The sequence below is a fragment of the Gorilla gorilla genome, chromosome 16, assembly GCF_029281585.2.
Source record: "Gorilla gorilla gorilla isolate KB3781 chromosome 16, NHGRI_mGorGor1-v2.1_pri, whole genome shotgun sequence".
Classification (NCBI taxonomy): Eukaryota; Metazoa; Chordata; class Mammalia; order Primates; family Hominidae; genus Gorilla; species Gorilla gorilla.
Window position 1 is genome coordinate 72,169,041 of NC_073240.2, and position 12,512 is coordinate 72,181,552.

The window sequence follows — 12,512 nt, forward strand, 5'->3', positions numbered from 1 at the left end:
GTTCAAGTTGGAGAGAAAGGTTGCCAGACCTTTGAGTGACCCACACTGCTTATAACTTCTAGAAGGTTCTTTTAGGGAAACCTGCTTAGAATGAAACCCTGAAACGTCCTTTGCTGCCTCCTTAACAACTTGCATTAGAGAGTTTCTTCAGCCAAAAGGCGAATGTCTGTTGAGTGGAAAGGAGAGGACGGAGTCGATGTTGTCCCCTGTGAGATGTCATGTCTCAGGCAGTATGCTGGATATTCCCGAGACGCCAGCTCTGCTCAGGTGACTTGTGTGCCCTGCCCTTCTAAGCCTCGAATTACTCATCGTGAAATTGAGGTCAAGCCACTCACTCACAGACAGGGCTGTGGTAACAATAAAATGAAGGGTGCTTAGCACATTGAAAATACTCAGGCAGTGTTCCATTATTGCTATGGGCTGGGCGTGGTGGCTCACGCCTATAATCCCAGCACTTTAGGAGGCCAAGGTGGGTGAATCTCTTGAGCCCATGAGTTTGAGACCAGCCTGGGCAACATGGTGAAACTTCATCTGTACAAAAAATAAAAAATTAGGCAGGCACAGTGGCACGTGCCTGTGGTCCCAGCAACTAGGGAGGATGAAGTGGGAGGATTGCTTGAGCCTGGGAGGTCGAGGCTGCGGTGAGCTGTGATAGCACCATTGCACAATCCAAACTGGGACACAGAGCAAGACCTCGTCTCCAAAGGAAAAAAAAAAAAAGACCACCATGATTGTTCTAGTATTGTTTATTGTTGTGCCCTCCTGGGCCAAACGAGGAGGGGTGGGAGCTGCCCTGGGTGTGCCTATGAGGAGGGCCTCGTGGTCTTGTGGAGTCACTCAGATGTGCTTTCAACCTGAGCTCCCCCACTTCCTAGCTATAGGACCTTTGTTAAATTCATCTTTGAGTCTCAGTCCCCACTCCTCAGAAATGGGTATGACATGTACTTTCTAAAGCTATTCTAAGAATGGCATGCAGTTGTCATTAATTAAAACACGCAGCACACAGTAGGTATTCAACAAACATGGGGAATTGTGTATCGTCGTCAATAGAGGATGCTCTCAAATTACACTAACTCTGCTAAAATCCAGGCCAGGATTGTGATTCGTTGGGAAGCCTTGGGGAAGTTGCTTCGCCATTCTGAACTTCAGTTTCTTCTTCTGTAAAATGGAAGTAATAACAATAGTATCAGCTTTCTATAGTTACTATGAGGATTAGATGACATAAGGCATGTAAATCCATTAGCAGTGTCTGGCATGCAGTAAACCCCTCAATAACTGTTAGCGCTTTCCTTCCTGCCCCTCTCAGTTCTTCCAGGACCCAGTTGAAGAGAACAGTCCTGTGCTTTGTTCCTTCTGATGTACAATACTGTCATATAAACCCAGTCATTTTTTTCTCACTTTCTCTCTCTGCCTCTGCTGCTGCTGTCACCGGTCCATCGCTCTGTTGGTTGCCAAGAGTAAGAGAGAGACTAGGTTGGCAAGTAATTTCAAATAAAACAGACACCAGTCTACATACAGAGCAGAGGTTTGAGTGACATGGACACTAACCCGTTTACCGGGTGCCACTGGCGATCTGGCCTTGTTGAGGAAGGAGGGAGGCTGTGCTAATTTGCTCTCCCACCTGTGTGGCTCCCGGGTGTAGACAGAGCATTGAGCTCATTTCTCCTGCGCTCCTCTCAGTGGCCTTTGGCTGGCAAAGCTGTTTGTCTCCCCTTCTAGTTTTCTGCTGCAGCCATTTGGACAGTGTTGATTAGTTTTCCTGAGGTGCTGTTTGGGCGTCTCCCCAGCCACCTAGGTACAGATGGAGTGTGTTTGGCTTGTGATGGTGACAGAGGGGCGGCTGCCCTTCCTCGTACTTCTTCTGGCATTGAAGAAGCAGCTCTGAAATCTCCAACTGGGGTAGGCCAAGAAAATTTGGATGTGGATACATGAATGCCTGGTTTCCTCTGAAGGTAGTCAGGTCTCAGGAGGCCAAGATCACTAGGAAGAAATGTGACTTTGCATTTGAAGTTCTCATCTGGGGAGACTTGGAGTTATCAGTCTCAGCTGGCTCCAGCCCAGAGCAGATTAACTTTTATGAAATGATTGTCTCCAAACACACTTACTAAATGCAAAAACCTGCTGTGGCTCCACAGGCACCATGGGGCGGGGTGAGCTGCAGAGCTTCACTCTAGCTGGGATTGCTCTGCAGTCTGGCCCCCAGAGCATGGTGGGCCGGGAGGAGGAACCCCTGATTTAGATGCTGAAAACCTAGGCTTTGCTCTTGGCCCACCACTAATGAGTTGTAGGACCTAGGGAAATGGAGAAAGGCATACTGCTTCACAGGGAACACCTCAGGGCCCATCTCCAGGACTTTTTGTGGAGGGAATGGGAGGCCTCTGTGGCATTTTGATTCACAAATAGCTAATATTGAATTACAATGCATTCCTTGCCCCCCCCTCCCCACCCCGTGACATTGGACTGCCTACTTGTCCCTTGAACTTCAGCTTTTTCATCTGTAATACAGACATGATAAAATTCTGTTTATCAGCATCTTCCAGGAAGCAGGCATCAAGACAGGACTGTACATTCAAGGATTTTATTAAAAGAAACAGGTTAGGAGAATGGTCAGATAGCAATGCAAGTCTGATCTCTACTGAAGGAAAGAGGAAGGGGCAGTTGTAGGGAAGGGTCCTAGATTGCCAAGGAGGGTCCACAATGCCATCAGGGAGTCCTGCAGCCAAACTCAGCTGTCAGAGGAGTCCCATGTCTCCCAAGAATAGGTTTGTCTCAGTACCCCTGCTGGGTTCCGCTATTGCCTCTGGAATCAGCCCATGAGAAGTGCAGTCTGGTGCCAACACAGCTACAGTGATGGATTTCAGAGCACAGCAGCTGGAGCCGTTGGTCAATTTCATTGCCTGTAGTTGGAAGTCTGCGAAGAGCATTGATTCTCATGGGTACCACAAATACCTACACTGCCAGACGACTATAAGGATAAGAGATGAATGTATGGTAAGTCTTACTTAAAGGATGATGTATGTGTGTACATGGGTACGTGTCTGTGTGTATATTCTCGGCTGTAAAATGCAGAAGGAGTAATACTAGACATGGAATCAGGAATCCTAGAAGGAGAAAAGGACTCTGCTCCTGGCCTTCAAATTTGCCCCTTAATTTAATCCTTCCCTTAACAGGGAAGTCAGGTACCCAAGGTCACAAAGTTAGACTGCAGCATGCCTCAGATTTGAACCCCGGTTGAAGTCTTGTGATGTTAACATTTTATGGCCCGATTGCTGTCACAGGCTTAAGATAGGGACCATTCACCCTGACAGCAGACGTCTCTCTCTCTCTTTTGCCATACCTAGAATTATGCCTGATATGCAGAGAGTACTCGCCAAATATTTGAGTGATGAGTTCATTAACTGCAAGCTGAGCCCTTTAAACAAGCTTGTCCAACCCGTGTCTTGCGGGCCACATGTGGCTCAAGACGGAATGTAAATTTGTAAACTTTCTTAAAACATTGAGATTTTTTTACATTTTTTTTTTTTTTTTTTTTAGTTCATCAGCTATTGTTAGTGTTAGTGTATTTTATGTGTGGCCCCAAACAATTCTTCTTCCAGTGTGGCCCAGGGAAGATCGGACGCCTCTGCCTTTAAGCTTGGTATCTGGTCTAGCTCACCTAGACTCCATTTGGGTATTCCCCGCTTTTAGGCCTCCCTAATAGTGCTGTTCCTATGGGGAGGCTGGGATGCTTAGGTGAGAAGGACATCTTCCTTTTTTGCTGCCCACGAGGTGGGGGCATAAAGAGCCACTTGTGGCTAGAAAAGCAGGTGCATTGCAGGCATTAGCAGCTCAGCCCAAGAGTGTGAGCTTCCTTTCTCTGGAGTCTCTAGGCTGAAAGGGTCTTGGGAGGGGCATTCTGAGTTTTGGCTTTCAGAGCAGGCATTTATGGGGGAAGTGGGGAGTGGCAGAGTCAACCTAAAGCCCCCTTGTTACTGTCCTTGCAGTTGTTAAGCTCACTGTGGTCATAGAGAATTGCCCATGGAGATTCCAAACTGGTCATAGAGAATTGCCCATGGAGATTCCAAACAGATGTCTATTCTAGTTTCCCATTTCTGATATGTGGGCCTCTTAGACTTTAGCTTTCTCACCCTCAACATACTCTAATTAGGCTGAGCCTTTGTTTTTTTCTTGGCCAAGAGCCTTGTCATTCTGGCATCTATAATTTTGGAGATTTGAGTGGCTGGCAACTGATAGAGTGCAGAAAGGCAGTGATCTTATGGGACATTCCCATGGCATCAGCATGGGCATTTTTTATTTTTCCAAAAATCAGCCAGACTGAGGGTACAAATGGTTGTGACTGTCGTTAAGGACTTATTGAAGTCTTGCTTCACACTTTACTCAAGGCTGTTTCCCACTCAGTAAAGGCAGTGTCTGCATCAAACACCCAATGTTTAAGGTAGTACCAAGCAGACAACAAACCTTTTTCTCTTACGGGGCTTAGTAGATGCTTATTGAAAAAATATGAACTTTCGTTGACAAGATAATGCTACAGAAGGTTGTGGCTTCTTTCTTCCCTTTCTCAACCTCCCTCTGGTCTTTATCCTCAAATAACATTTTTGCCTGTTTCTTTTAAGCCAAATATGTGGAATTCAGAGATGAGTAAGACACAACCTCTGCCCTCAAGAAACTCACTGCCTCCAAGCCTGTTGTTTTAGTTTCGAGTTGAGTTGATGAAAGTATCTAAAGAAACACTGTTTTTAAGGTTTAGGATTCACATATGGAGGACAGTGTGATAAGATACACCCAGCAAACCGGAAGCCAGAGCAGTATATCAGCAACCATAACAGTCATAAACTGAGAACTTACTTTGTTCTTTTCTGCAGAATAGCCAAGGCATATTTTTGTGGATCATTTTTCTTCATGACGCATAACATGAAACATAAGGGTAATCTCTTCTCACAAATGGGGAAACAGAGTTGAAGGACTTCTTCAAAATCCTAGCTTTGAAACCGACACTCGACTACCACAGAACCGTTTCTCTAAGAGGTGGACATCGGCAGCTTTCTAGATGAACAGGTCACAGAAGAATTTGGGGATTCAGCATGAGAGTGTATATGAAGCCTTTGGCACATTTTCTGAGTGCTTACTAAACATCCAATACAGTCAGTAGCTCTCATTTTTATTATTTTTATCATTGTTCATGTCATTTTCTCATTCCCCAGCTCTGGGGGCAGTTGGTGCAAGGCTGTCACCCAGGATCCATGGACAATCCCCAAGGGCCAAATAACGCTGAAATTGGCATTGACCAAGGCTGCGGCCAAATGCCAGCCCATCAAGGCAAATGAGTCAGTTTGCCAGTGTCTGACCCAAGCCTAGGAGAAGAAACAAACCAGCCTCCCTCTCTCTAGTTCTTTGAAAGTAAGCCCTTAGCCTGATCTGTTTGTTGCAGGATAGACCTGTGGCCCTCATAGCGCTCAGAACTGTCAGCAGAACTTCTTCACTGGAAGAAGGAAGATGCACATCTTTCATGGAGGTTGTGCTGTCTATCTGGGACAAAGGGGGAATCCGTTACAAAATCTGCTTCTTTTTGAAGCTGCACATTCAGAAACAGACTATGGCTAAGTGACACACTGGAACAGATGGGCCAGGGCTGTGTGGGATTTGAAAAAGGCCCTCCTTCCTGAGCAGAATTAATGGAGCTCAGGTCTGGGGAGGGTGAGCGCACTCTTGGCAGGCAGCTGTCTTGTGTGACTTGTGCTGCACTCATCTGTGAAACATGTTGGATCTGAGAAATGAGTCTTGAATCCTGGGTCATGTTAGCATCAGAATCATCTTCTATTAATTACATGAGACAATACATGTGAGGTGCTTAGAGCAGTGCCTGGAACACAGCTCACATTCAGGAAATGCAAATACTTGTCAGCCCCAGCAACTTCTTCTGCTTTTAGTTGAGGGCTCTTTTCTTAAATCAGTATTGTGGGCTTTGAGATGGTATTTCAAGGAAACAGAATTTCCTACTCTGTTTAGGACTTGAACCAAGTACCCCCTAACCTCTCCCCAACCCCTCCCAACAAAAATGCACAGATTTTATTTAATTTTTCTTTTCAGAATCTTTATCCCTTAGAACCTAGACTTCTAGAATGACAAATATATTTAATATGGTTTCACAGAGTTTGTCTGGACCCCTTTTTGAGGAGAATTCAGGGGCTGATTTCAGACCCAGAGAAAAAGGATATAATGATTGATTAGTGATGTCTGTCATGGGTGCAACAGAAGGGTGGGAGGTATGTGTGCCATGCTATTACCATCTCTAACTAAATGAACTTCAAGGCCCAATTTCCTCGGTGAAGATGAATGCAAGGCTTATTTCCGAAGATGATGCCACTCTGGAGAGCAGCTGAGACCTCAACAGCTGTTTATCTTCCTGGTCATGTTTCTGGTTTCTGGCTGTTTCTTTTAACAAGGGGTCAGTAACTGAGGGCTCCTCCACATCTGCAGGGAGTTTCCTGCAGAATTAGGATGTGTAAAATAAACCCACAAAATCAAAGCCCCAAACAGATGCTGGAGATTATTTCGCACTTGAGGTCATCCTTCTTGTAGAAGGGCATGGGGGTGGGTTCTGGGGGAATGATGTGGAAGGCCAAACCTGAGGGGCTGGACTGCAGCAGAACACAGTCAATGAAAAAAATCTCAATCATTGGGGAGAGATCACCTCGGTGGATGGCCTTTCGCATTGCAATCCATTAGGAAGAGGAAATAAAGTGATGGAGGCCATCCCCTGCTCAGCCAGCACATGTGAGGCATGTTCACACACTGTCTCCCTCTCCCCACAAAATGCTCAAGCTTCTAGAATGTTTTTAATCAAGGGATTTAGGGCAGTGTTTTTCAACTTCTAGAATAAAAATGTTACAACCTTGGTCTGAGTGGTGAGGACCCAAAGATACAGGGAAGGAAGTGGTAGATAACAAATACATTAATACCCTTTATTATGAGTTCATAATATTTTGTTAAATCTGGAATTCAGTTGTCATTTAAACAGAAGAGATTCAAATTCAAGTTATAGAAAAGTTAAAATTTCTAATTAGCAATATTTAAAGCAAGGAATTTTATACTTTATCATTTTAACTGTTAAGGGAAAAAAGTAATTTGAGTGTGATTGTTTTTCTTAAAGTTGAAGATCAGTATCCAGAATGTTTGGAGTTATCACTGGTCATGAACTATATTCCACGTGGAACCATATCTGAGTTTGTTTTGAAGTACCACATGTTCAAATCACTGAATTAGACTTTTTAAGAGACATAAAGTGTTATATTTCTGTAAGAGGTGCTTTCCAAACCCAAATCTAAAAATTTATCATTTCTGTTCCTTAAAGTATCATTTTAATTTATAACTTATTTTCCCTTATTTGGCAATTTGGATACAGTGTCTGAAGCAGTAAATGGATTTAACCCCAATCTAATTTTTCTGTAAGAAGTAGGAGAGAGTCTAAGAATGACATACAAACCTGTCAAACCTGTTAAAATGAGCTAGACTTTCACACTTTCACCGGTGGAAAATGCTGTTCCTTCATGTCAACTGAAGGTAACTTTGATCACATTTTAGTACACGCCTTAGGATGGCAAAGGGCAGTTTTTGCAAGGCACAGTTTACTTGAGGGCCTTCCAATCCTTGGGCTAAATCAGAGAGAGAGGGGAGAGGGAGTGTATGCGTGCATGCATGTGCTTTGTTTTGGAGAGAAGTGGGAGGCAAGGAGGAAAGAGAAGGACTGTAATGATGTAGTGACCGCCTTGGTCCCGGGCTAGGCAGAGGAAGTCTGTGCATGTGGATGTGTCTTAGTTGGGTACAACACTGAAAACATGAAGTGGTCATTTTCCAACCCAAGAACTGTAAGGGGTGGTAGTGGCTGCAGCAGCCAGGCCAGTGGTAGGGTCTAGAGTGGCCCCACCTGGACACACAGCATGTGATTGCATTCCAGTCCAGGGGGACCCAGGGTAGAGCCAGGCCCAATGCCCCTGTGGGAGCCAGGAGTGAAAAGTGGGCAGAGCCTGAGGCAGTGGGAGGAAACCTGCCCCTGGAGGGCTTGATGCTCCTTACTCAGTGTTTCAGCCCAGGAGAAAAACCACAAATACTTGCCTTGTGAGCCAAACCCTAGCTTAACAAGGATCAGCTAGTTAACATGTGAAAAGTTGTCCTAAATGGAAACTGGATAAACAGGTCTGGCCTGATAAATAGCTAAAAGGTTTCCCAATCAGGGATGGGGTGAGAGAGGCTTGGACATTCTGGCCCGCAGGTCATTCATTATGCAAATTCTTACTGGGCTCTGGGAGGTTCTCAAGAACTTGGGCCCTGGGAGAGAGGGCCCCTCAGCCAGGCTGGAAGATGAGGCTCTGCCTGAACACATGAGGAGGGCCTTTGCATACCCCAGGTGAACCTAGTAGAGGCTGAGCCCACAGGAGACGTTCCCAGCAGGCTTGAGTAAAGGTTAGGAAAGTGATTTCTGCATGCAATGTGATGTAGGCAGAAATGGGCAATTTGAAGGTCAAATGGGGTCTCTCATTTACTAATGACTGTGGGCAACTTTCTGGTCCTTCCAGCCTCAGCTGCTTCCCTGTGTAAACTGGTGGAGCTGATAAGTTCCTGGAAGGATTATGAGGATTAACTGGAAAAATGTATGTAAAATGCCTTTTTGTACCTAGAAAAGAATTGTGCTCATATTTTTCTTCCCTGTTCTATCATTAAACTGTTCCCCCAGCAGTGCCCCAAAATCTTATCTGCTTATTTCTCTCTAAGAACTGGGTTCAAAATATGGTTTCAAACACTGAAGAATCAGAAGTTTGAGCTTTGAATCCTGGAGTTTCCCTGATTAGCTGTGTGACCTTGAGCCAATCCTACAGTCTTGGTATCCCATGAAATGGGAGGATTCTCCAGGTGATGGCTTAGGCACCCCCACCCCCCGGCCCACTCTGAGCTTCTTTCCGAACACTCAGCAGTAGGACAGGAAGATCTGAAAGCAAGGGGTCTGCTTCATGTAGCGTGATAAACACACTTTGGACCGGAGTCTGAACACTTATAGATATCAGGGAGGTTCACATTGCTCCAGTTCATACTCGCGCGTGGATCCTAGAATTGGGCCATGAGGTAATGCCGAGAGTATGTGAACTGTTATAAATTAATACACTGATCTACTCTGCAGTGAGGTTCTTTCGGCTCTGATTTCTCCTTTTATGGTGTCTTTAGACACAGGCAGGAGGTTAGGAGGTAGTTGACAGAGGAGTTACAAACACGCGTATTCACTGCATCAGGGCTGGAGCTTAGCTTTTGTTTTTGAGTTAGTTCTGTTATTTGGGCTTGGTTAATCTGTGCCTGAACACTGAGATTATTAGAAGGAAAAGACACCCTTAACTGGCCTCTTGCAGCAACAGACACTTGGTGGGAGGTAAGAGAAGGGGGAAATGGGACAAGGGAGAAAAGACCTTCCAACTCTACCCAACCGAGTGGACCTATGAAAGACTGAAATCTCCAGTTTAATGTAGCCAGAACTGCGGTCAGGGTCTGGCCATTGTCTGGAAACCAGAGTTGGAGTTCTGGGGCTGTCAGTGAAGACCTGTCTGTCCTAAAGGTCACCTCTGTTTCTATAGAAACAGGTGCCTGAGTGACCAGTGTTTACGGGATAAAAGCAGGCTCCTTGCAGGACATCACACTGTGTCTTGCTCCAGCCACTGGCCATCTCTGCGGCCTCGCCTCTTCTCAGGACATTTTGTACTGACCTCACCTACCCCGAGATCTTTTTGTTAGCTTTGTGTTCTGCCCTTAAGATATCACTTAAGAACTCCCTCTGGGTTCTTCATAGCATTTTAGCATTCTTAGTATGTTTTATCTCCATTAAACTTTTTCAATGTTCTCTGCTGGGTTTTTTGTATTTTTTGTCTCTGTCTACCCAAACTGTTACTTCTGCCTGAGCCTCCCTTTTATTGATTTTTTTAATCCAGAAATACTCCTACGCATCCTTCCAAACCCCCAAGTTTAATGACTCAGGAAATCTTTGCCAACCCTCTCAGATATTTAATTATCCCCTCCCCCAACCGTCACCTCTGTACTTTGCACAAATGTCCCATGAAACTGATCACAGTGCATTACTTTATGTTTTTTTACTTGCCTTGTCACTCTCTAACAATATAACCTCATTAAAAATGAGAGCCATACATTATCTATTACCGATTAGGTATGGGGTATAGTGTTTAAGAGATGGGTTGCCTACATTAAAATCCCAGCACTACCTAGTGTGGTAGGAACTTCTCTATCGTAACTTGAGATAAGTTCTTAATTGCCCTGTGCCTCAGTTTCCTAATCTCTAAAATTGGAATAATAAAAGTAACTACCTCATAGGGATGTTATGAGGAGTAAATGGTAAATATGTGTAAAGCAGATAAGTGCTCAGTAAGTTTTAACTTTTTTTTTTTTTTTTTTTTTTTTGAGATGGAGTCTTACTCTGTCACCCAGGCTAGAGTGCAGTGGTGCGATCTCCGCTCACTGCAACCTCTGCCTCCTCGGTTCAAGGAATTCTCCTGCCTCAGCCTCCCAAGTAGCTGAAATTACAGTCGCGTGCCACCATGCCCGGCTAATTTTTGTATTTTTAGTAGAGACAGGCTTTCGTCATGTTGTCCAGGCTGGTCTTGAACTCCTGACCTCAGGTGATCCGCCCACCTTGCCCTCCCAAAGAGTTGGGAGTACAGACATGAGCCACTGCACCTGGCCAAGTCTTAGTTATTCTTGATGTTGATCCGAATTTCTAGGCTTCATTATTGCATTTGGACCTTAACACTTAATCAGTAGATGTTTGCAGGTTGGCTTTGTACTGTGTGTCTCTCTGACTGGACCGTGTGCTTGCTGAGGCAGCGTGTGGGTACACCTGCTCCTTGGCGTATGCCTTGGCTTCACATCTTGCCAGGATGGGTCTCTCGTCCCCATTTCATAGATGAGGAACCCAAGGCTCAGAGAGGTTGAAGGACTTGCTGAAGATCACTTTGAAGACCAGAATATGGTAGAAGTCCTGGAACTCTGAATGGGAGCTTAGACCCGGTGCTTCCAAAATGCCATCCACTCTGTAGCTTTAAGGCTCTGGCCCCTGAAACCAAATCTATGAGGGATGAGCTGGAAGAGCCAGGCCATGTGACCCGTTTTCCGCTGTGCTGGGAGCTTGCGCACCCTCTGGAGCTTCCTTGCCATGACTGCCTTCCGCTTCCCAGGCTGTCTTTTGTAGGTCCATGTTTGGGCCTTAATGAGCATCCAGAGACTTTTTTTTTTTTTTTTGAGACACAGTTTTACTCTGTCACTTAGCCTGGAGTGCAATGGTGCAATCTCTGCTTGCTGCAACCTCTGCCTCCTGGGTTCAAGCAATTTTCCTGCCTCAACCTCCTGAGTAGCTGAGATTACAGGTGCCCACCACCACACCTGGCTAATATTTTTAGTAGAGACAGGGTTTCGTCATGTTGACCAGGGTAGTCTTGAACTCTTGAGCTCAGGTGGTCCACCCACCTCTGCCTCCCAAAGTCCTGGGATTACAGGCGTGAGCCACCGTGCCCAGCCCCAGAGATTGTTTTCATAAGCTTTCCCTGGGAGTTCACTTGTGAAAACAGGTTGGGAGGGTCTACACTGGTCCCTAGAGTTCCTGAGGTAGATGTGCAGGTGATGGTCTCCCCATTGTTTCCCAGTGTCTCGCATTTCCTCTCTCTCCCATTTCTTTTTTCTTTTGTTGCCTTGCCTTTTCTTTTCTATTGTCTCTTTTGTCTTCCCTCTCTCTCCCTTTTCTTTTTTTTTTTTTTCCTTTTAATTACATTTATTTTAATGCTGAATTTACTCCCGTGCCATAAGTTTTTGTTTCTTCAGTTTCTTCTGGGATATCTTTTTCTTCTGGGCAACCTCCTCTTCTGGTTTAGGAACAATCTGTTCCTTTTCCGTAAGGATCATCTCAATGTGGCAGGGAGAGCTCATGTATGGATTAATCCGACCATGAGCTCTGTAGGTCTGGCGGCGCATCTTAGGTGCTTTGTTTACTTGGATATGCTCAATGACCAGAGAATCTACATCTAAACCCTTAAGTTCAGCATTACTCTGCGTTTTAAGCATGTGCAGCAAAAATTCAGCACTCTTTTTGGGCCACCGACCTTGTGTCCAGCCCCACTGCTTGGCCTGCGCACACCTGCCAACTCCACCATTGTAACGTCGGAATGGTACACACTGTTTCTGTAAAGTGACATCTTTCAGATACTTCGTGGCTTTTCGTATATGCATACCCTTGATGGCCTGAGCAGTTTCACGAGTGTTCTTAAAGTGAACACGAAGATTGGAACCTCTTGATTTGCCTGATTTCGTGGGGTTCTCCGGGTCAAGTGAATAGCGAACCATTTTCACAGATTACCTCAGGCTGCTTAGGGAAAGAGCTCTCTCCCTTTTCTTCCTTTTTTCTCCTATCTCCCTCACAACCCTCTTTTCTTCCTTCCTTCCTTTCCTTTCATTTGGTTTATTTCCACCTA

General features: G+C 45.2%; 2 protein-coding genes across 4 annotated transcripts in view; one reads left to right on the forward strand and one right to left on the reverse strand.

Annotated features, from left to right (window-relative positions):
- The window catches only part of THSD4 (thrombospondin type 1 domain containing 4), a 693,045-nt gene that overhangs the window by 211,265 nt on the left and 469,268 nt on the right, over positions 1-12,512 (forward strand). The window lies entirely within an intron of this gene.
- On the reverse strand, positions 11,803-12,406 carry LOC101129521 (large ribosomal subunit protein uL22-like). The gene has a single exon (XM_055363658.2). The coding sequence runs from the start codon at positions 12,382-12,384 to the stop codon at positions 11,833-11,835; it is 552 nt and encodes a 183-aa protein (XP_055219633.2). The 5' UTR covers positions 12,385-12,406; the 3' UTR covers positions 11,803-11,832.

What these genes read in the sequence shown, in the direction of transcription:
- LOC101129521 (XM_055363658.2), bottom strand. Translation starts at nt 12,384, where the DNA reads ATGGTTCGCTATTCACTTGACCCGGAGAACCCCACGAAATCAGGCAAA.